We start from the raw sequence: 23,632 nt of genomic DNA on the forward strand, positions 1-23,632 counted from the left end.
TTTGTTGATTCTGTTGGTGTCTGCTACCCAACAGACTTCACCTATCTGCTATCAACTGCTTCACCTATCACCTATCACTGTCCAGCTAGCCTCCTTCTCCTCCCCCAATCTTCTTATTCTGACATCTTCCTAGTACTGATGAAGTGTCTCGGCCTGAAACATTGACTGTTTATTCCCCCTTCATGGATGCTGCCTGACCTGCTGAGTTCCTCCAGTAGTTTGTGCGTGTTGTTCCTCTGTCATTATTTTGCTCATCATGTTACCAGGGCCCGTACCACTGTAAATTGGTTTACTATTGGTGCAGTGAAAATCTTGACTTGTCTGAAAAACTTGGGACTACAACAACACACACACACACACACACACAGTTGATGAATTGGTGGGGACGATTGATGAAAGTGTGGGGAGAACTGATGAAATGGTGGGGAGAATTAATGAGAGCCTAAGGAATATTGATAAAATGGCGGGGAGCGTTGATGAAATGATGGAGAGACTGACAAAATGGTAGGGAAATTTAATGAGATGGGGAAAGTTGTTGAAATGGTGTGGGAAATTAATGCAGTGCTGAGGAGAATTGATGAAAATGTGTGGAGAATTTTGTGGTGTGCAGAGTTGATGAATTGGTTGGGGAGAATTGATGAGATGGCAAAGAAAGTTGATAAGATGGAGGGGAGAATTGATGCGATGGTGAGAAAAGTTGATGAAAAGGTGGGGGAAATTGATGCAATGCTGTGGAGAATTGTGTGGTGTGGAGTGTTGATGAAATGGTGGGGAGAACTGAGATGGTGCAGAGTTGATGGGAGGTTGGGGAGAATTGATGAGTTGGTGGGCAGGATTGATGAGATTGTGGGGAGTGTTGATGATATGGTGGGGAGAAACGGAGAGGTGGTAGGGAGCGAATTGATGAGAGTTTGGGGAGAGTAAGTTGGGATTGGATACTGATGGCTGGCATAATATTTTGGGCAGAAGGGCCTGTTTCCCTGCTGTTATAATTCTACACAATGAAATGAATTATAGTGTGGATTAATGTGAGGTCTTCTGACCAGTAATTTTTAATTGGTGAGAGAATGTGGACTGTTCATATTTATGAGGATCCAGTGAACAGGTTATTGAATGTAATGTGTAGGTACAGCAGATATTTTGGAGAAAAGATTACAAAGAGGAATTAAATACAAAACACATCTCATTACAATATCATAAGACTTTGGTGAGGATGTTTCCTATAGTTTGGGGGGGGGGTGCCTAGGACCAGAGGACACAGACTCAGAAAGTAAGAATATTCCTTTTATACAGAGATGAGGAGGAATTTCTTTAACTAGAAGGAGGTGAATCTGTGGAATTCATTTCCACAGACAGCTGTGGAGGCCAAGTCATTGGGTGTATTCAAAGTGGCGGTTGATAGATTTTTGAGTCTTTTATGTATGAAAGGTTACGGGGAGAAGGCAGGAGAATGGGGTTGAGAGGGATAATAAATCAGCCATGATGGAAATTAATTAAAGAAACCAAAAAGATCAGAACCACTGGACTATCAACAACTACAAAACAACTTTCATCTGAAAACAGAATACACAGTCAAGGTGAAAAACCGTTTTCAATTGCTGCAGGATGAAGGAGGCAAATCTTCCTGGGACATACTGAAGGAATCCATGGTTGTAGCTGCAAAAGAAATTATTCCAAGAAAAGAACGGAAAAGTAAAAAGAAATGGATAACTGAAGATATAACACAATTGATGCAACAAAAACAGACCATCAAACTAAGAGACAGTGAAGAATACAAACAACTTGATAGACAATAAAAAGAAAATGCAGAGAAGCTAAAGACAGTTGGCTAAATGAGAAATGCTCAGAGATGGAAATGCTACAAACCCATAACCCTGGAACAAAGTTGATGCACAATAAGATTAAAGAACTAACGGGGAAATTACCTTGCTCAGCAAGTGGATGCATCAAGGCAAAAGATGGCAGCTTAATTATGAACAAAGAGGAAATCCTAGACAGATGGACATAGAAAACATATAAAAGAACTTTTTGAAGACCAAGGAGGAGAAAAACTGAACATAAAGAAGAATCTTGAAGGACCTAGCATTTAAAATCAGAAACTTGAGCAGCCGTAAATGAAACAAAACATAACAGAGCAACTGGTCCAGACAACATCGCTGTTGAAATGATACTGGCCTTAGAAGATTTTGGAATAGAGAAAATAACAGAAATAGCAAATGAAATCTATGATCATGGGGAGATACCTGATGATTTAAGTAAATCAGTGTTCATCGCACTTCCAAAGAAAGAGGGAGCAACAGAATGTGAGTTACATCGTACATTAAGCCTGATGAGCCACGTGGCAGAAATTATTCCCAGAGTAATCATGATGAGAGCAAGATGCTGCATAAAACCAGAAATCAGTAAAGAACAATGTGGCTTTGTGGAAAACACTGGAACCAGAAATGCAATTTTCATGCTACGGATGATCTGCGATCGAGCCATCCAGGTACAAAAAGACTGTTTCATCGACTATACAAAAGCTTTTGACACTGTCAGGCAGCAAGATCTTCTGGAAATGCTTCAAGATCTTCACATAGATGGGAAAGATATACGTTTCTTAAGAAACTTTTACTGGGACCAGACAGCATCCATCAGAATAGAAGGAGAAGTGAGTGAGTATGTGAATATCATGAGAGGAGTCAGGCAAGGCTGTGTCTTTTCACCAGACTTATTCAACCTGTATAGTGAAAATATCTTGAGAAGTATCAAAGACATCAAAGGATTCATAATTGGAGGCCATAATATAAATAACATCAGATATGCTGATGACATCGTACTAATAGCTGACTCAGAAACAAAACTTCAAGAACTACTCACTATAGTGGCAGCAGAAAGTAATCGCAGAGGCCTCTCAATCAACACCAAGAACACAGAAAGCATGGTCACCTCCAGAAAGACAAACATCCCACAATGTGTGATCAAGATCGGAAATACAAACATCAAACAAGTCAACCAATTCAAATATCCGGGTCCGGGATATTTCTGATCGTGTCCGAGATATCCTGAAGTGGGAGGGTGGGGAGCCAGAGGTCGTGGTACAGATAGGTACCAATGACATAGGTAGGAAAAGGGATGAGGTCCTGAAAGGAGAATATAGGGAGCTAGGAACGGAGTTGAGAAAAAGGGCCGCAAAGGTAATAATCTCGGGATTACTGCCTGTGCCACGCGACAGTGAGAGTAGGAATGCGATGAGGTGGAGGATAAATGCGTGGCTGAGGGATTGGAGCAGGGGGCAGGGATTCAAGTTTTTGGATCATTGGGACCTCTTTTGGCGCAGGCGTGACCTGTACAAAAAGGACGGGTTACACTTGAATCCTAAGGGGACCAATATCCTGGCAGGGAGATTAGCGAGGGCTACTGAGGTGACTTTAAACTAGAATGGTTGGGGGGTGGGAATCAAATTAAAGAGGCTAGGCGTGAGGAGGTTAGTTCACAACAGGGGGATGGGGACGAGTGCAGAGAGACAGAGGGGTGTAAAGTGAGGGTAGAAGCAAAAAGTACTAAGGATAAGAGTAAAAGTGGCAGGCTGACAAATCCAGGGCAAGCATTAAAAAGGGCCACTTTTCAACATAATTGTATAAGGGCTAAGAGAGTTGTAAAAGAGCGCCTGATGGCTTTGTGCGTCAATGCAAGGAGCATTCGTAATAAGGTGGATGAATTGAAAGTGCAGATTGTTATTAATGATTATGATATAGTTGGGATCACAGAGACATGGCTCCAGGGTGACCAAGGATGGGAGCTCAACGTTCAGGGATATTCAATATTCAGGAGGGATAGACATGATGGGAGGGGAGGTGGGGTGGCGTTGCTGGTTAAAGAAGAGATTAACGCAATAGAAAGGAAGGACATAAGCCGGGAAGATGTGGAATCGATATGGGTAGAGCTGCGTAACACTAAGGGGCAGAAGACGCTGGTGGGAGTTGTGTACAGGCCACCTAACAGTAGTAGTGAGGTCGGAGATGGTATTAAACAGGAAATTAGAAATGTGTGCAATAAAGGAACAGCAGTTATAATGGGTGACTTCAATCTACATGTAGATTGGGTGAACCAAATTGGTAAAGGTGCTGAGGAAGAGGATTTCTTGGAATGTATGCGGGATGGTTTTTTGAACCAACATGTCGAGGAACCAACTAGAGAGCAGGCTATTCTGGACTGGGTTTTGAGCGATGAGGAAGGGTTAATTAGCAATCTTGTCGTGAGAGGCCCTTTGGGTAAGAGTGACCATAATATGGTGGAATTCTTCATTAAGATGGAGAGTGACATAGTTAATTCAGAAACAAAGTTCTGAACTTAAAGAGGGGTAAGTTTGAAGGTATGAGACGTGAATTAGCTAAGATAGATTGGCAAATGACACTTAAAGGGTTGACGGTGGATATGCAATGGCAAGCATTTAAAGGTTGCATGGATGAACTGCAACAATTGTTCATCCCAGTTTGGCAAAAGAATAAATCAAGGAAGGTAGTGCACCCGTGGCTGACAAGAGAAATTAGGGATAGTATCAATTCCAAAGAAGAAGCATACAAATTAGCCAGAGAAAGTGGCTCACCTGAGGACTGGGAGAAATTCAGATTTCAGCAGAGGAGGACAAAGGGCTTAATTAGGAAGAGGAAAAAAGATTATGAGAGAAAACTGGCAGGGAACATAAAAACTGACTGTAAAAGCTTTTATAGGTATGTAAAAAGGAAAAGACTGGTAAAGACAAATGTATGTCCCCTACAGACAGAAACAGGTGAATTGATTATGGGAGCAAGGACATGGCAGACCAATTGAATAATTACTTTGGTTCTGTTTTCACTAAGGAGGACATAAATAATCTTCCAGAAATAGTAGGGGACAGAGGGTCCAGTGAGATGGAGGAACTGAGCGAAATACTTGTTAGTAGGGAAGTGGTGTTAGGTAAATTGAAGGGATTGAAGGCAGATAAATCCCCAGGGCCAGATGGTCTGCATCCTAGAGTGCTTAAGGAAGTAGCCCAAGAAATAGTGGATGCATTAGTGATAATTTTTCAAAACTCGTTAGATTCTGGACTAGTTCCTGAGGATTGGAGGGTGGCTAATGTAACCCCACTTTTTAAAAAAGGAGGGAGAGAGAAACCGGGGAATTATAGACCAGTTAGCCTAACGTCGGTGGTGGGGAAACTGCTGGAGTCAGTTATCAAAGATGTGATAACAGCACATTTGGAAAGCGGTGAAATCATCGGACAAAGTCAGCATGGATTTGTGAAGGGAAAATCATGTCTGACGAATCTCATTGAATTTTTTGAGGATGTAACTAGTAGAGTGGATAGGGGAGAGCCAGTGGATGTGGTATACTTGGATTTTCAAAAGGCTTTTGACAAGGTCCCACACAGGAGATTAGTGTGCAAACTTAAAGCACACGGTATTGGGGGTAAGGTATTGATGTGGATGGAGAATTGGTTAACAGACAGGAAGCAAGGAGTGGGAATAAACGGGACCTTTTCAGAATGGCAGGCGGTGACTAGTGGGGTACCGCAAGGCTCAGTACTGGGACCCCAGTTGTTTACAATATATATTAATGACTTGGACGAGGGAATTAAATGCAGCATCTCCAAGTTTGCGGATGACACGAAGCTGGGTGGCAGTGTTAGCTGTGAGGAGGATGCTAAGAGGATGCAGAGTGACTTGGATAGGTTGGGTGAGTGGGAAAATTCATGGCAGATGCAATTTAATGTGGATAAATGTGAAGTTATCCACTTTGGTGGCAAAAATAGGAAAACAGATTATTATCTGAATGGTGGCCGATTAGGAAAAGGGGAGGTGCAACGAGACCTGGGTGTCATTATACACCAGTCATTGAAAGTGGGCGTGCAGGTACAGCAGGCGGTGAAAAAGGCGAATGGTATGCTGGCATTTATAGCGAGAGGATTCGAGTACAGGAGCAGGGAGGTACTACTGCAGTTGTACAAGGCCTTGGTGAGACCACACCTGGAGTATTGTGTGCAGTTTTGGTCCCCTAATCTGAGGAAAGACATCCTTGCCATAGAGGGAGTACAAAGAAGGTTCACCAGATTGATTCCTGGGATGGCAGGATTTTCATATGAAGAAAGACTGGATGAACTGGGCTTGTACTCGTTGGAATTTAGAAGATTGAGGGGGGATCTGATTGAAAGGTATAAAATCCTAAAGGGATTGGACAGGCTAGATGCAGGAAGATTGTTCTCGATGTTGGGGAAGTCCAGAACGAGGGGTCACATTTTGAGGATAAAGGGGAAGCCTTTTAGGACTGAGATTAGGAAAAACTTCTTCACTCAGAGAGTGGTGAATCTGTGGAATTCTCTGCCACAGGAAACAGTTGAGGCCAGTACATTGGCTATATTTAAGAGGGAGTTAGATATGGCCCTTGTGGCTACGGGGATCAGGGGGTATGGAGGGAAGGCTGGTGCAGGGTTCTGAGTTGGATGATCAGCCATGATCATAATAAATGGTGGTGCAGGCTCGAAGGGCCGAATGGCCTACCCTGCACCTATTTTCTATGTTTCTATGTTTCTTGGCAGCCTAATAACAAGTGATGGCAGGTGCGACACAGATATCAAACACAGAATAGCAATGGCAAAAGAAGCTTTCCAAAAAATGAAGACCATATTAACAGACGGAAAGATGAGCACGTACACTAAAAACAGAATACTGCAGTGCTACATTTATTCTATCCTGACTTATGGAAGTGAATGCTGGACCATTTCCCCAGCAATGGAAAAGAGACTAGAAGCAGCTGAATTATGGTTCTACAGGAGAATGTTAAAAATATCATGGACCACACACACATCAAATGAAGAAGTTCTCAGAACAGCCCAAGCAGTTCGATCACTCATACCAACAATAAGAGAAAGACAACTCAGATTCCTAGGACACATCATGCGGAAAGATGAACTAGAAAAACTCATACTCTCTGGAAAGATCGAGGGGAGCAAACCTAGAGGAAGGCCTCGGCTTATGTACATCAAAAGTATAGGCAGGTGGCTACACATCGAGGAAATGGAAGTCATCCAAAGAACGAAGGATAGATCTATATGGAAAACCATGGTCACCAAAGTCCGCATCGGATACGGTACCTAGACAGACAGACATGATGGAATGGCGGAGCAGACTCAATGAGCCCAAATGGCTTGATTCTGCTCCTATGTCTTATTACACTTGAAACACCGGATCAAAAATATTCCCCATAGAAGGAAGGTTAATCAGACTAACACACACAAACTGCTGGAGGAACTCAGCAGGTCAGGCAGCATCAATGGAGAGGAATAAACAGTCGATGTTTTGGGCTGAAACCCTTCATCAGGACCTGTCGACTGCTTATTCATTTTCATTTATGCCTTCTGACCTGCTGAGTTACTGCAGAATTTTGTGTGTGCTGTTCTGGATTTCAAGCATCTGCAGAATCTCTTGTGTTTAAAGTTCATCAGACGAGATGTTCAGAAGGCGGGGGATGGTTTTTCAGGAGAGGTCCGACCGTCCGGACAGAAGCGGTAGACGGAACCTTCGTGACGCTCTCTGGTGGCCCGAGGGGAGGGAGGCTCGGCGACGGACCAACTTCCGGTGCGGGCGGGCGGCGTGAGGGTCGGTGTCTGGTGTGGGGCGGCGGTTACCGGGAGGTCATGACCTTTAACCCTCCCCTCCCTCACCCCGAATGACCCTCCGTGTGTTTCCAGCTCGACTCTGGTTCATCCCCTCTCCCGCTTTCCCCACCCTCCCTCCCTCCCCCTTTCCCCTCCCCCCTTTCCTCACCATCTTCCCCCTCCCTCCCCACTGCCTCACCCTTTTCCCCTGCCCCTCCCCACTTCTGCCCTTCTTCACCCCTTCCACCTCTACCATTGCCCTCCCTCCCCTCTCCTCCATCTCCCACCTACTCTGCCACTTCACCCTCCACTACCCCTCCCCTCCCTCTCTGCCTCACCTTCTGCCACACTTCAGGGAGGATGTGCTGACGTTGGAGAGGGTCCAGACGAGGTTCATGAGAGAGATCCCAGGGTTGACATTTGAGGAGTGTTTGATGGCTCTGGACCTGTACTCGCTGCAGTTTAGAAGAATGGGGTTGGGGGGAAATCTCACTGAAACCTATTTAATATCGAAAGGCCTAGATAGAGTCAATGTGGACAGGATGTTTCAGAACAGCCTCAGAATAGAGGGGTGTCCAGTTAGAACAGAGATGAGGAGGAATTTCTTTGGCCAGATGGCGGTGAATCTGTGGAACTCATTGCCACAGATGGCTGTGGAGGCGAAGTCATTGGGTATATTTGAATGGGAGGTTGACAGGTTCTTGATTAGTTGGGTGTCAAAGGTTACAGGGAGAAGGCAGGAGGTTGGGGTTGAGGGGGATAATAATTCTGCATGATGAAATGGTGGAGCAGACTCGACGGGGAGAAGGCAGGGGAGTGGGGATGACTGGAAGAATTGGATTAGCCCATGATTGAATGGCGGAACAGACTGGATGGGCTGAATGACCTACTTCTGCTCCTATATCTGATGGTCTTATCTCCAATGTCTTATGGTCCTCCCTCTCTCTTCTTTCCCCTTGCCCTTCCCTCCCCTCCTCCACTGTCCTTCCACTCCCACTTTCTCCTCTACTCCCCAGCTGCCCCACCTCCCCTCTTTCTCCCCATCCTCTTCCCCTACCACAACCCTTCCTTGGCTGAGAACCGCGGCCTTTTTGTTCTTCCCCACTGGGTTACGTTTCTGTTCGCTGCTTCCTTCTCAGAGGAGAATCCCACAGAGCATCCCCCCCACACCTTTTCTACCTGATTTCCATGTGAGGGGGGGTGTCAGGCGCGGGACTGGGCCAGAGCTGTGACTTCAAATCCACACCTGTTTGATGGCCCAAACGGCCTCGCTGTGCCATGTTCCCATGGCCGGGGGGATGGCACTGGTGATTCTGAGCAATGCAGAGTGTCTCAGTCAGTGGCTGTGTGTGTGTTCCGACTGGATGAGACTGAGGGCTGACTGATTAGAGTACATAGTGAGAGAGCTTGCCTCAGAGAAGATGCATCTGCATCGTGCATGCCCTACAACCGAGGAGCATAGAGCTATACGGAAAGGCTGAGTAGGTTCAGACTTTATTCCCTGGACTGTAGGAGAACAAGGGGAGATTTGATAGAGGTTTACAAAATTATTAGGGGTGTAGATAGGGTAAATATAAGGCTTTTTCCAGTGAGGTTGGGTGAGACTAGAACTTGAGGTGATGGTTTAAGGGTGAAAGGTGAAATGTTTGAGGGGCATCTGGAGGGTGTTGAGAGTGTACTGTTTATGTTGTGAAATTTGTTTTCAAATGTTCATGGCTTCATGGACAGTTTAGAAACCTGATGGCAGAGGGGAAGAGGCTGTTCCTTAAACTTTGAGTGTGTGTCTTCAGGCTTGTCCCGGATGGTAGGAATGAGAAGAGGAGGGAGTGCAGAACATTTACCAGGATACTACCTGCATTAGAGGGTATGGAAGGAGAGGTTGGACAAAATTGGAATATTTGGAGTGTTGGCAGCTGATAGAAGTTTGTAAAATTCTGAGGGGCAGAGACAGCATAGACAATTAAGAGTCTCTTTCCCGGGGTTGTCGTCATCATTACGTGCGGTGTCGTATGACGTGGGTGATCATGGTCTTTCCATGACCGTCATTGTTTTTGGCAAATTTTTCTACAGAAGTGGTTTGCTGTTGCCTTCTGAGCAGTGTCTTTACAAGATGGGTGACCCCAGCCATTATCAGTACTCTTTGGAGATTGCCTGCAGGACTCGTGATATGCAGCAGCTGCTCCTGACCCTGATCGAGGGGCTAAGCAGGTGCTACACTTTGACCAAGGTGACCTGCAGGCTAGCAGAGGGAAGGAGTGCCTCACACCTTCTTTGGTAGAGACGTATCTCCACCCCGCCACCCAAGCACAAGTACTAAAGGGCATAACTTTAAGGTGGGGGGAGTGCAGGATGTTTTTCACACAGGATGGTAGGGGCCAGGGATATTGGCAGGAGCATTCGAGAGGCTTTCAGACAGACACCTGAGGGACGTAGGTCAGGTGCTGGAAGGAAGGTTCAGTTTAATTCAGCATTGCGATCAGCACTGACCTTGGACTGAAGGACCTGTTCAAGCAGAGAATGCTTGCTGGTAACTGGCCAAATAGATGAAAGGTAAAACTACATTCTTGGCAGATGTCTAAATTCACTTTAATTTTCTGTCTGTCTCAAGGATGTCGATTCTGTTTCCCTCCCTCTTCCCTCGAGTGACGGAGTCACTGTGGTTTAACTTGGATCGACCATGTGTGGACGAAAACGAGCTCCAACAGCAAGAGAACCAGCACCAGGCATGGGTCAGTGACTCTGAATGCTTCAAAGCCGGATTACTGACGGCAGAAATTGTCGGGGGGGGGGGGAACAAACACTGATGCTGGAAGCTGATCAGAAAAGAAACGCTGGAAAAGTAACACCACAAAATGCTGGAGGAACTCCGCAGGCTAGGCGGTATCTCTGGAGAGGATAAACAGTCAACGTTGTGGTGGGAGACCCTTCATGTTGGAGTGATGTAGATCGGGGGGAGGGGGGGAGGATCTGATAGAACATTAGAACACAATACTGTACAGATTCTCTTACATTTTGTGTGTGTTTAGAAGGTATATAGAATATCGATCATAAAACATAGATTGTGGGACACTACAGAACGGTATGAACAAAAATACAAAAGCACTACTTAGAACCCATTTAGCCCACAACCTGCTCCAAGATCAATCTAATCTTTCCTTCCTACATGGCCCTTCAGTTTTCTATCATCCATCTGCCCATCTAAGAGCTTCTTAAATGTCTGTGCGGTATCTGCCCCTCCCACCAGCACGTTCCACGTGTTCAGCACTGTCTGTGTGAGAAAGCTACCTCTGACTTCCCCACCCCCCCAGACTTTATCCCAGTCACCTTAAAATTATGCACCTTTCATATCAGCTGCTTCCGCCCTGGGTTTCTGTCTCTGGCTTTCCACTCGATCTATGCATCTTACAATCTCGCACACCTCTTTCATGTCACCTCTCATCCTCCTTCTCTCCAGCCTAGCATGTTCTCTAATCCAGGCAGCATGTTGGTAAATCTCCCCTGCGCCCTCTTTTAAAAAGAAAGAGAGAAAATAAATTGAGCACAGATAGGGTAGATAGTTAAGAGCGTAGAGATGTCAAGTGTTAGGGATATCCTGATGAAGGTTCTCTGCCTGAATTCCCCTCCATAGATGCTGCCTGGCCTGCTGAGTTCCTCCGGCATCCTGTGGCAGTCATATCAAACTGGGCACCACCGTAGTGTAGCTGTTAGCATGACACAGTGACACCTTGGAGCCCGGCATCCTCTGTGAGGAGTTTGTGTGTCCTCCCCTCAGAATGCGTGCTGTTCCTCTGGGTACCCAGGGTTCCTCCCCAGTACAAAGGCACACAGGGTAATCGGTTAATTGGTCATTGTAAATTGTCCTATGATTAGGCTGGTGTTAGGTTGATGGTTACTAGGTGGCACTGCTCGTTGGGCTGTGTCTCTAAATAAATGAAATCATTCTGAGTCTGGAGTCTGGAACAACAAACAATCTTCTGGAGGAGCTCAGTAGGTCAAGCTGCGTCCGTGGGGAAAGGGTGTGGGGGGGTGGTGGTGAGGGAATTGTCCATTCCAGGTTGAGACACATGAAGGATTTTGACCCAAAACGTCAACCATTTCTTCCCGAACACAACAGTTTGCAATCACAATCATGTTTATTAGCACTGAGATATGTCATGAAGGATCTCGGCCACGAAAGTCAACTGTCCATAGATGCTGCCAGACCTGCTGAGTTCCTCCAGCATTTTGTGTGTGTTACTGTGGATTTCCAGCATCTGCGGGGTCTCTTGTGTGGTGAGATTTGTTATTTTGCGGCAGTGGTGCAGTGCAATACATAATAATTACTGCAATAAGAAATATAGCAATAATAAATTGTGTAAAATGAGAGCGAATCTCAACATTCTAATGAAATATCGCTGTCGAGCCTGCTTGGTAATTACGTCAATATGTTGGGCCCAGGATAGAACATCAGAGATGTTGACACTCAGAAACTTGAAACTGCATGACGTTGTGTAGCCTGGGCGACTGAAATACTCTGAGCAGCCCAGAATATACAAAGTGATTAGATTACAAGTGTTGCTCAGGATTTCCAGCATCCGCAGAATCTCTTGTGTGAGTGATTAGATTAGCTTGTTATATCACAAACACCAGGGTGAATATGACAGTATGAAGATCATGGGGTAAACACTGTACGTGATGTTGTTTATTTCTCTATTGAGAGATACAGGTCCTTCTGGCCCAGTGAGACCGATTAACCGGGCCTGTGGGAGGGAATCGGAGCACCCAGAGGAAACCCACACAATCACGGGGAGAATGTACAAACTCCTTATAGACTGCACTATAATTGCACCCGGCTGCCGACACTATAAAGCAATGTACTAACCGCGCCGCATGGACCCGCCACGCTCATCTGGGATTCGAACCCGGGACCTTCACCCCCTCAGCGAGAATCATACCCCTAGACCAACGAGCCAATGTATTGTAATCAAACAATGAGTGCAAAACAACAGAATGCTGCAGACTGAGGGAACGCAAAAAGAAATGCTTGAGATAGAGTTAATGGCTCGAAAAGCCGGCAGTCCAAACGGGAAGCAGGTGTGAGAAGTGGGTGCCAGAGGTCGGTTTTTTATACGGAGTGGTGGGTGCATGGAACACGCTGCCTGAGGTGGTGGTCCAGGCCGGTACGTTAGGGACATTTGCCCGAAACATCGACTGTTTATTCCTCTCCATAGATGCTGCCCGACTCGCTGAGTTCCCCCATTGTTTTGTGAGTTTTAGTTGGGGCTGAAGGGCCTGTTAATGCACCCTCTGATCTGTGACTCAGGATAAGCCAAAGTTCAAAGTAAATTTATCATCTATGTACATACATGTCACCACGTACTACCCTGAGATTCGTTTCCTTACAGGAAAGTAAAGAAATAGGAGACTGATAAAACACAGAAAATGAGTTGAGGAGTCATTGAAAGTGAGTGTGTAGGTTGTGGAATCGGTTCAGATCTGTGCAGAGGGTCACCGCAGTGGCGTAGGGGTTAGCACCACACTGTTACAGCTCAGGGCATTAGAGCTCTGTGTTCTCTGTATGTTCTCCCTGTGGAATGCATGAGGTCTCTCCAGGTCCCCTGGTTTCCTCCCGCAGTCCGAAGCCGTGTGGGAGGAAAGATGTTTGTAAACTGCCCTGTGATTAGGTAACGGATAAACCTGGGTGGCCGAGTGTGCTGGACAGGCCTACTCTGCGCTGGATCGCTAAATAAACAAGCAAGTTACCCGCGGCTGTTCACGAGCCGGAGGGTTTGAGCAACGAGCTGCAGAGGACACAGTCAGAACAGGTACATTTCCACTGTTTGAAGATCGTTTGAATAGGTTCATGGATTGTAAAGGTTTGCAAGGATATGGGCCAAATAGAACTCGCTCGGGAAGGCATGGCATGGATTGGCGTGGACAAGTTAGGACAAAGAGCCTGTTCTTCTGGAGTATAACTCTATAAACGGGTAAAGTGGTTCATTAGTGTCATGTGTACAGAGGCACAGTAAGCAACTTTGTTTTGCATGCCATTCATACAGACCATCTCAAAGTTCATAGAACATAAAATAGTACAGCCCAGTACAGGCCTTTCGGCCCACAATGTTGTGCTAACCCTTAAACCCTGCCTCCCATATAAGCCCCCACCTTAAATTCCTCCATATACCTGTCTAGTAGTCTCTTAAATTTCACTAGTGTATCTGCCTCCACCACTGACTCAGGCAGTGCATTCCACGCACCAACCACTCTCTGAGTAAAAAACCTTCCTCTAATATTCCCCTTGAACTTCCCACCCTTTACCTTAAAGCCATGTCCTCTTGTATTGAGCAGTGGTGCCCTGGGGAAGAGGCGCTGGCTGTCCACTTTATCTGTTCCTCTTAATATCTTGTATACCTCTATCATGTCTCCTCTCATCCTCCTCCTCTCCAAAGAGTAAAGCCCTAGCTCCCTTAATCTCTGATCATAATGCATACTCTCTAAACCAGGCAGCATCCTGGTAAATCTCCTCTGTACCCTTTCCAATGCTTCCACATCCTTCCTATAGTGAGGCGACCAGAACTGGACACAGTACTCCAAGTGTGGCCTAACCAGAGTTTTATAGAGCTGCATCATTACATCGTGACTCTTAAACTCTATCCCTTGACTTATGAAAGCTAACACCCCATAAACTTTCTTAACTACCATATCTACCTGTGAGGCAACTTTCAGGGATCTGTGGTAAGTTCAAGATAAATTCAAAAGTAAATTTATTATCAAAGTTCATGTATGTCACCATATACAACCCTGAGTTTCATTTTCTGGCGGGCATACTCAATACATCAAATCACCATAATACAATTAATGGAAGACCACACCAACCAAGCATTCAACTAGTGTGCAAAAGACAACAAGCTCTGCGAATACAAAAAGAAATAATAATCGTAAATAAATAAGCAATAAATATCAAGAACATGAGATGAATGTCCTTGAAAATGAGTCCATAGGTTCTGGGAACAGTTCAGTGTTGGGGTGAGTGAAGTTATCCCATTTGGTTCAAGAACTTGGTGATTGACGGGTTCCTGAACCTGGTCACATTAGTAATTGTAACATTCAAGAGAAGTTTGGATAGGGTATGGAGGGCTATGTTGTGGTACAAGTAGATGGGACTAGACAGAAGATCAGGCAGCATGGACTAGATGGACCAAAGGGCCTATTTCTGTGCGGACTCTGACATCAATGCATTGAGGTAGAACAAGGTAAAGCAGTAACAGAATGCAGAATAAAGTGTGACATTTACAGAGGAAGTACAATACAGGCAGACCATTGTTATCAACTCTTAGAGTTACAGTATTTATGTTTAAAGAGTGGAATTGTTATCAAGATTGAATTAAATTAAGATGGTGCCAGCAATCGAAGGCGATGTCCTGCAGACAGTCCACAAAACTACTGTTACTACTTTCAAATTTGCGGTTTCTATTGAACTGTGTGCGATTGGAGCCTGTAGTTTATGTTTGGTTTGTATTTTTGGGCTGTCTGATGCTTGTGCTGTCCCGGGGAAGGTTCGGCGAGTTTGAGAGGGGAGTGCGTGGCCTAGCTGCAGAGCAGAAACTCAGAATCCGCTCCATTACTCATCACTGACTAAAGTGTCGAGCAAGATTGAAATCGACAGGGACGAGAGTGAATGTTTGCCATGTCTGCCTCTGTTTGACGCGAATTCCTCTCCTTGCTCACTGTTGTTAAGAAGAAAGTACAGGAGTCTAGGGTCCACACTGCAAGAATTGATTGCTGTGGCACACAGAAACATAGAAAACCTACAGCATAATACAGACCCTTCGGCCCACAATGCTGCGCCGAACATGTACTTAGTTTAGAAATTACCTAGGGTTACCCATAGCTCTCTATTTTACTAAGCTCCAGTACCTATCCAGGAGTCTCTTAAAAGACCCTATCGTATCCACCTCCACCACTGTCACCGGCAGCCCATTCCACACACTCACCACCCTGCGTAAAAAACTTACCCCTGACATCTCCTCTGTACCTACTTCCAAGCACCTTAAAACTGGGCCCTCTTGTACTAGCCATTTCAACCCTGGGAAAAAGCCTCTGACTATCCACACGATCCACACGTTCATGCCTGTGGGACTGTTGTTTTGGAAACCCCTTCAGTTTGATGTTCAGTGTCTATGGGAGGACTGAGGTTTGCATTGCTTGTGTTTCTCGTTGCTCTGCACAATTTGATCGGTGTGCCTTGGCAAAGACTGACTCTGCTGCCGAGAGTCAATCAACAACATAATACTACTGAACTAAACACTCCTAGACCGTTTTGATATTCTATGTGTTATTCATTCCTTTTTTTACCATTTGCACAATTTGTTCTTTTTTTGCACACTTGGTGTTTGATGTTTTCTTTGAACGGTTTCCATGGTGTTTCTTTGTTTCGTGGCTGCCTGCAATAAGCTAAATCTCGGTTGTGTACTGTATACATACTTCGATAGTAAATGTACCTTAAATTTTTGAATAGAAATAACGAGTAGATCTGCAGATAGCAGTTTGCATTTATCTTCTGCAACCCATGCAAAGTGCTGGAGGTGTTCAGCAGGCCATGCAGCACCTATGGAGAGGAATAACAGTCGACATTTCAGTCCGAACCCCTTCATCGGGACTGGAAAAAGCGTCCACCGTTAATTCCTCTCCATAGATGCAGCCTGACCTGCTGAGTTCCTCCAGTATTTTGTTTGTGTTGCTGTAGATTTCCAGCATCTGCGGAATGTCTTGTGTTTAAAACTATTTTTTGATTTCTCTCTTTGCTGTTTCCGGCCAGTTACAGAGTATAGCCGAGAAGAACAACACCCTGGTCCCCATCGGAAAGCCAGCCTCTGAGGTGAGTGTCTGACTGCAACCCTTCCCCCTCACCCCTGGTGCTGCACCGTGAATTGTGGAACCTGAGTAAGTAAGAATTCGAGATTCACTATTATTTAATGCCATTGCTGTGCTCGAGTGCAAAAGAGAATGAAATAATTGTTACTCCGGTTCTGATGTAGTGCAAACAAACTCAATAAGATGAAGAAGACTATAATATAAAAACATAAGAGAGCTTATATACACAGATTGATTGTATGTCCATAAATTGACTCTAGACACAGGAGTATCTGTACATGAGGTGATTCTGACAGGAAATGATAAGATAGGTGTGGTTGAGGGGTGTGGAGGAAATGGAATTTGCTGGAAATTTGAGCAATTTTTTTCAGGATCTGAAATTCACTGTTTCAGAAACAACTTTCGTAGAATCATGCAGTAGAGGATAGGCTCTATGTGCACACCTTGTCAGTGCTGACCTTGGTGCCTGTGTGCACTAATCCCTTTCCCTCTGTTAGCCCTGTATTCCTTTACACCAGTCTTCTTTTTAAGCCCGTCTTCTCTTCTGGGGCATAGACCACTGACAGCAGCTCAACAGAGTCCTCTGTCCTGGGCCAGTCTTTCAAGTTGTCCCAGATGTAGCCCATCTTCTTGGTGTATCCTTCTCAGGAATGAGATCTTTGAGAGCTTCAGTAAGTGTTTCTGTAGCTCTGGGTTCTTATGGGATGGAGTTGCTCGCCCCATGCCAAACACTCCTCCTTTCACAACTGGGCTTGGGACCATCTACGGTGGAGTTTTTACACCTGTAGTGATTGATTTATTATTGTCACATCCTATAGAAGCATAAAATTACAAAAGGGATAGATAAGGTAGAGGCAGGAAAGACTAGAACTAGGAGACATTCAAGATTCGGGGGAGTAGATTTAGGATGGAGATGAAGAGGAACTGCTTTTCCCAGAGAGTGGTGAATCTGTGGAATTCTCTGCCCGATGAAGCAGTGGAGACTACCTCAGTAAATATATTTAAGACAAGGTTGGATAGATTTTTGGGGAAAAGGCAGGTAGGTGGAGATGAGTCCATGGCCAGATCAGCCATGATCTTATTGAATGGTGGAGCAGGCTCGACGGGCCAGATGGCCACTCCTGGACGGGCCAGGTGGCCGACTCCTGCTCCTATTTCTTACGTTCACATGTACCAAGATCCATGTTCACTGGACAGAGTGGACGTGGAGAGGATGTTGGAGAGTCCAGCACCGGGGTTCCTGACCTTTTTTATGCCATTAACTGAGGGGTCTGTGGACCCCAGGGTGAGATTCCATAGTCCAGCCTCAGAATAAAAGATGACCCTTTAAGACTGAGATGTAGAATGTCTAGTCGTTTTGTGAGGCGCCAGCACAACCTATGAACTAATTTTCAAGGACCTTACGACTCGTTCTCAGTATTATTTATTTAGTATTATTATTATATTTTTAATATTAGCACAGTTTGTCCTCTTTTGCACATTGGTTGGTTGTCAGTCTTTATGTGTAGTTTTTAATTGATTTTATTGTATTTCTTTGTTCCACTGTGAATGCCTGCAAGAAAACGAATCTCAAGGTAGTGTATGTGACATGTTATGTACTTTGATAGTAAACTTACTTTGAACTTTGAGATGAGAAGGAATTTATTCAGCTGGATGGTGGTGAATCTTAAGAAGGCCCACCCGTGGAATATTGTGCTCAGTTCTGGTCACCTCAGTATAGGAAGGATGTGGAAGCTTTAGAGAGGGGGCAACGAAGATTTGCCAGGATGCTGCCTGGATTAGAGAGCATGACTTATGAGCATAGGTTGCGTGAGGGCTATTTTTTTTGGAGCGAAGGAAGATGAGAGGTGACTTGATAGAGGTGTACCAGATGATAAGAACTTAGATCAAGAGGACAGCCAGAGACTTTTTCCAGGGTGGAAATAGCCAATACAAGGGGGCATAATTTCAAGGTGATTGGAAGAAAGTATCGGGAGGATGTCAGAGGTAGTTTTTTATTTGCACAGAAAGTGGTGGGTGCATAGAATAGACTGTCAGGGCTGGTGGTCGAGGGAGATACATAAGGAACACTTAAGAGACTTAGATAGGCTTGTGGATGAAAGAAGAACAGAGGGCTATGTGGGAGCAACACACATCAAAGTTGCTGGTGAACGCAGCAGGTTATGTGGGAGGGAAGGGTTAGATTGATCTTAGAGTAGGCTAACGATCAGCACAACATTGTGGCTGAAGGAGCTGTACTGTACTGTGCTGCTCTATGAAAGCAGGAAAATAAGGTTGAAAAAAAACTGCCATGATTTAATGGTGGAGCAGACTTGAAGGGCTGAATGGCCTAATTCTGCTCCTATTGGTCTTATGGTATCGAGACAGAATAGAAAGCTTTTGTTGGTCTTATGGTATCGAGACAGAATAGAAAGCTTTTGTTTGTGTGCCTTCTGACAGATCATTCCAACATCAGTGCATTGGGGTAATAAACAGAAAAATCCACTCAGAAAACAGTCAGACACCGAGGACCAACTTTATTTGCCATATACATTTACGTATTAGGAAGTTTCTGTGGTGTGTTGGTCAGGGGTTGAATGAATTTTCTGGTGCAGGGGTGGAAATGGCTATAACACATAGGGATTTACCCTCACGTTGTGTCTCTATGTTCAATGGTGTGTTGGGTTTGCATACAGCAGAATTATGATGATGAGGAGGAGGAGGATGATGAAGATGATGAGGACAGCGAAGAAGATTCAGAGGAGGACGAAGACATGCAGGACATGGACGAGATGAACGATTACAATGAGTCACCTGATGATGGAGAAATAAACGAGGTGGGTGGTTTAACAGCCTGTCACTGCACAGATAAGACTTCAAATTATATAAAAATTTAACATCTTCCTCCATACAGTACTGTGCCTGGCAGGGGTGTAGGACAGGTGGCAGGGAAGGAGTGCCAGGGGTCGGGGTGGTGTGCCTGTAGACACACCCAGCCCTGAGACACCAGGCAAGGTCATTTGATTCCAAACAATTGGTTTATTGATCATTACAAAACATCTCTCTGGTGCTTCCCACTCCCTCCCCTCTCCCTTCCCCTTTTCCCAACCATGATTCTCCCCTCTCCCTGCCCCCTTCCCACTCTCAGCCCACAATAGAGACCTGCTGACTTTCTCCAATGTGTTGCTCTGGATTTCCAGCATCTGTAGAATCCCTTGTGTTTATAATGAGGTAGTGTTCATGGGTTCATGGACTATTCAGAGATCTGATGGCAAAGCTGTTCCTGAAATATTGAGTGTGTCTTCAGGCTCCTGTATCTCCTCCCAATGGCAGTAATGAATTGAGGGCTGTCCTGGTGTTAAGGTTCCTTACGGGTGGATGACGCCTTCTTGAGGCTTCTCCTTTTGACGATATCCTCACCGGTGGGGAGGGTTGTGGAAGGGCGATGAAAAAAAATCACTGGAAGGCAAAATCAATCTTCCTGCCATCAGGTTGGACATTTTCCGTCTAGGTAGCCTCCAGCCTGATGGCATGAACTTTGATTTCTCCTTCTGGTAATTCTTCTCCCTCCCACTTTCTCCTCCTATTTCCCACTCTGGCCTCTCACCTCTTCTCCTCACTTGCCTATCAGCTCCCCCTGGGTCCCCCCCCCTTCCCTTTCTCCCGTGGTCCTGTTTTCTCTCCTATCAGATTCCTTCTTCTCCAGCTCTTTACCTTTCCCACCCACCTGGCTTCACCTATCACCTTCTAGCTCGTCGTCCTTCCACTCCTCTCACCTTTTCATTCTGGCATCTTCCCCACTTTCCAGTCCTGAAGAAAAGTCTCAGCCCAAAATGTCGACTGTTAACTTACTTCCATTGGAGCCTTTGCTTCGAGGTGCCTCTTTGCGCAGAGTGATTTTAACTTAGGATTTTTCTTCGACGTGTCGACTAGAAGACAACTGACCACCTTTTGGAGAGGGTGTAGGAGAGGTTTACAAGGATGCTGACCAGATTAGAGGACGTGAGCTACAACGAGAGGTTGAACAAACTTGGGTGGTTTTCTCTGTAGTGGTAGAGGCTGGGAGGAGATCTGCTGGAAGAATAAACTCTTCTCAGGCTTCCAGCCAGGTTCAGGTGTCGATTTTAACCGATGTTTGGATTGATAGCGGTACCTGGCTGGAAGCGCGAGAAGAGTTTATTTGTCATAAATGTCAGGAAAGCACTGGATGCTTTTTCATCTGATAGAGGTTTATAAGATCATGAGAGGCATAGACAGGCAGTATCTTTTTCTCAGGATTGAAAAGTCTAATACCAGAGGGCATGCATGGAAGGTGAGGGGAGGTAATTTCAAAGGAGAAGTGAGGGCAAGTTTTTTTTACACAGTGAGTGGTGGGTGCCTGGAATGTACTGTCTGGGGTGGTGGTAGAGACAGATACATTAGAGACTTTTAAAAGACGTTTAGATAGGCACATGAATGTGAGAAAAATGGAAGGTAGGGCCATTGTTCAGGCAGATGGGATTGGTTTAGTTGGACATTTGATTACTCATTTAATTGGTTCAACATAACTTTGTCGGCCGAAGGGCCTGTTCCTGTGTTGTACTCTTCTATGTTCTAACCTTATGGTGATTAGATTTAAAGATTAGCTTTATTTGTCACATATTCATTGAGAGCTGCAATGAAATATGTTGTTTTTGTCAAATCAAATCAGCAAGGATTATGCCGGGCCAGGCTCACTAACTCACTAACCCTTCCCGCCTGCCTGGAATGTGGGAGGATACCAGAACAGCCCGAGGAAATCCACGTGGTCATGGGGAGAACATACAAGCTTGGCACAGACAGCGGCAGGAATTGACTGGTGATCTTTGCTTCTGATACATTGACAGCTGTGCTACCGTGAATCTAACTGCTTGGTAGGATTTTGTTTCACGAACTCACTGAACCTCTGTTCCCCCCGTAGATCGACATGGAGGGTGCAGAACAGGACCAGGACCAGTGGATGATCTGACAGGCACAGGACACCCCCTGCACCTTGGAAGTGAGGGGCTGTCATCAGCTCGCTCTCTGCACAGATGGTGGTACAGCAGTGTCCGTGTCCTTCCTCTGATACCGCTGCTACACGTCAGTGATGTTGTCCACGTGATAACAAACCATCGAGCTGCAGGTGAAACTCGGTGGCTCGATGAGCGTCTGTGGGGTGGGGAGCCTGGCATAGCATCGACAATTTCTCCCCTCTCACAGACACTACTCTCTCTGCTGAGTTCGTCTAGAAGCTTGTGTGTTACTTTCTCTTGCCTCCGTGATAACAAGCCTTCCTTGGCCATTCAGGGCTTTGATAACATTCCTATTGGCTGACCTGAACTTCCATTTTCCTAACCCCTATAACGTCCTTTCCCAATAAAAAAAATTCCATTTGCAGTTTGGGCTTTGTTTACTTCACACTGTAGGAAGGTGGAAAGGTATTTTGCCTGGTGGAAAGCTGCAGATTCTGGGCCAGGTTTGCCTTGTGGCCATATTACACCACAATGAGCTGTCGTCGTTCAAGAGGCGCTGCAGTAGCATAGCAGTTCGCGTGACACGTTTATAGCTGGGGATTTCAATTCCAGCGTCCTCTGTAAGGAGATTGTACATTGTTCCCATGTACACGTGGGTTTCCTCTGGGTGCTCTGGTTTCCTCCCACATTCCAAGGATGTACGGGTTAGTCATTGTAAACTGTCCTGCGATTAGGCTAGGGTTAAATAGATGGGTTGCTGGATGTCGTAGCTCGTCGGGCCGGGAGAGCCACCTCATCCTTATCTCAAGCAACACACATCAAAGTTGCTGGTGAACGCAGCAGGCCAAGCAGCATCTGTAGGAAGAGGTGCAGTCGACGTTTCAGGCCCTCCCTGAAGTGAATTTTGACATTGTGTGTTCCCCCTGTATGCAAATTCTAGATTCTTGCTGGAGGGTTGATTCTCATCAGAACGGTTAAACCAGAATCACTCACTGTGTCAGGTGTTCAGTTTAATTTAATTATTTATTTAAAGCTACATCACGGAATAGGAACACTGAACAGTGCCACACAGCAACCCACCTATTTAACCCTGGCCTAATCACAGGACAATTAACAGACTGACAGTAGGGGGGAAACTGGAGAAAGCCCATGTGGTTATGGAGATTGTACAAACTTTGCAACAGAGGACACCCGACACTGAACTGGGAACTCCTGGCGCGCCGAGCTGCGATAGTGTTGCTCCAACCACTACACTCCCATGGCATCCTGGTGCTATCTGTTGAGTTTTGTAATAAAATGTTTTTCTTAACAGTTCTACTGGTGTTCATTTGTATTTATCTTTTAAAGTTACTATTTGGAATTATGTAGAACATGAAGCGGTACAACACGGACAGACCCTTCGGCCCATGATGCTGTGCCCAACTAGTTAGATTAGTAATCAAATAGCTAACTAGACTGATCGATTAGTTTATTATTGGCACATAGAAACAGGTCCTTCAATGCCAAGCCGACCAAGAGTCCATTTGCCAGTGATTGTCCCGTATCCCTCTAAACTTTCCTATCCATGTACCTTTTCAATGTTGTTAAGTGTAAGACCATAAGACACAGAAGCAGAATTAACCCAGCGGGCTCCAGTATGGCTGATTTATATTCCCTTTCAACTCTGTTCTCCTGCCTTCTCCCCTCAACCTTTGATGCTCTTACTAATGAAGAGCCTGTCAGCCTCAGCTTCGTACATCCAATGACTTGGCCAGTGCAGCCATCAGTGGCAATGAATTGCACAGATTTAGTGCCTCCTGGATAAAGAAATTCCACCCCATTTTGTGACCCGCCTTGTAGATACTCTCTGTACTCTTTCTAGTCTTCCCTGTGACAGCCTCACCAATGACTTGTAGAACTGTAATGTAACATCCCAACTCTTGTACTCAGTGCCCTGACTGAGGAAGGCCTGTGGGCTGAAACGGTCTCAAATTTATTATCAAAATACATACAATGCCTATAAAAAGTATTCACCCCCCAAGAAGTTTTCAAGTTTTATTATTTTACAACATTGAATCACAGTGGATTTAATTTAGCTTTTTTGACACTGATCAGCAAAAAAGCCACTTTGATACCAAAACATCTCTACAGTGATCTAAATTAATTACAAACATAAAGCACAAAATAATTTGCTAAGTATTCAGCCCCTTCAAGTCAGTAGTAGATGCACCTT

General features: G+C 45.2%; 1 protein-coding gene across 6 annotated transcripts; it reads left to right on the top strand.

The window, feature by feature from the left end:
- Window positions 1-7,545: 7,545 nt before the first annotated feature.
- On the top strand, window positions 7,546-22,734 carry anapc15 (anaphase promoting complex subunit 15). 6 transcript variants are annotated; one of them, XM_072262507.1, is made up of 5 exons: window positions 7,546-7,616; window positions 10,224-10,344; window positions 16,413-16,472; window positions 19,144-19,284; window positions 21,387-22,734. In XM_072262507.1, the coding sequence occupies exons 2-5, from the start codon at window positions 10,225-10,227 to the stop codon at window positions 21,432-21,434; spliced, it is 369 nt and encodes a 122-aa protein (XP_072118608.1). In that variant the 5' UTR covers window positions 7,546-7,616; window position 10,224; the 3' UTR covers window positions 21,435-22,734. The 6 variants fall into 6 exon arrangements, with proteins under 6 accessions (XP_072118608.1, XP_072118611.1, XP_072118613.1 ...); XM_072262510.1 differs by having other exon boundaries at window positions 19,147-19,284; XM_072262512.1 differs by having other exon boundaries at window positions 16,419-16,472.
- Window positions 22,735-23,632: the final 898 nt, after the last annotated feature.

This window comes from Mobula birostris, chromosome 7 (assembly GCF_030028105.1).
Source record: "Mobula birostris isolate sMobBir1 chromosome 7, sMobBir1.hap1, whole genome shotgun sequence".
Taxonomy (NCBI): Eukaryota; Metazoa; Chordata; class Chondrichthyes; order Myliobatiformes; family Myliobatidae; genus Mobula; species Mobula birostris.

What these genes read in the sequence shown, in the direction of transcription:
- anapc15 (XM_072262507.1), top strand. Translation starts at nt 10,225, where the DNA reads ATGTCGATTCTGTTTCCCTCCCTCTTCCCTCGAGTGACGGAGTCACTG. An exon ending in AGAACCAGCACCAGGCATGG is followed by an intron (nt 10,345 to 16,412) that starts GTCAGTGACTCT and finishes GTTTCCGGCCAG; the next exon opens with TTACAGAGTATAGCCGAGAA. An exon ending in ATGATGGAGAAATAAACGAG is followed by an intron (nt 19,285 to 21,386) that starts GTGGGTGGTTTA and finishes TTCCCCCCGTAG; the next exon opens with ATCGACATGGAGGGTGCAGA.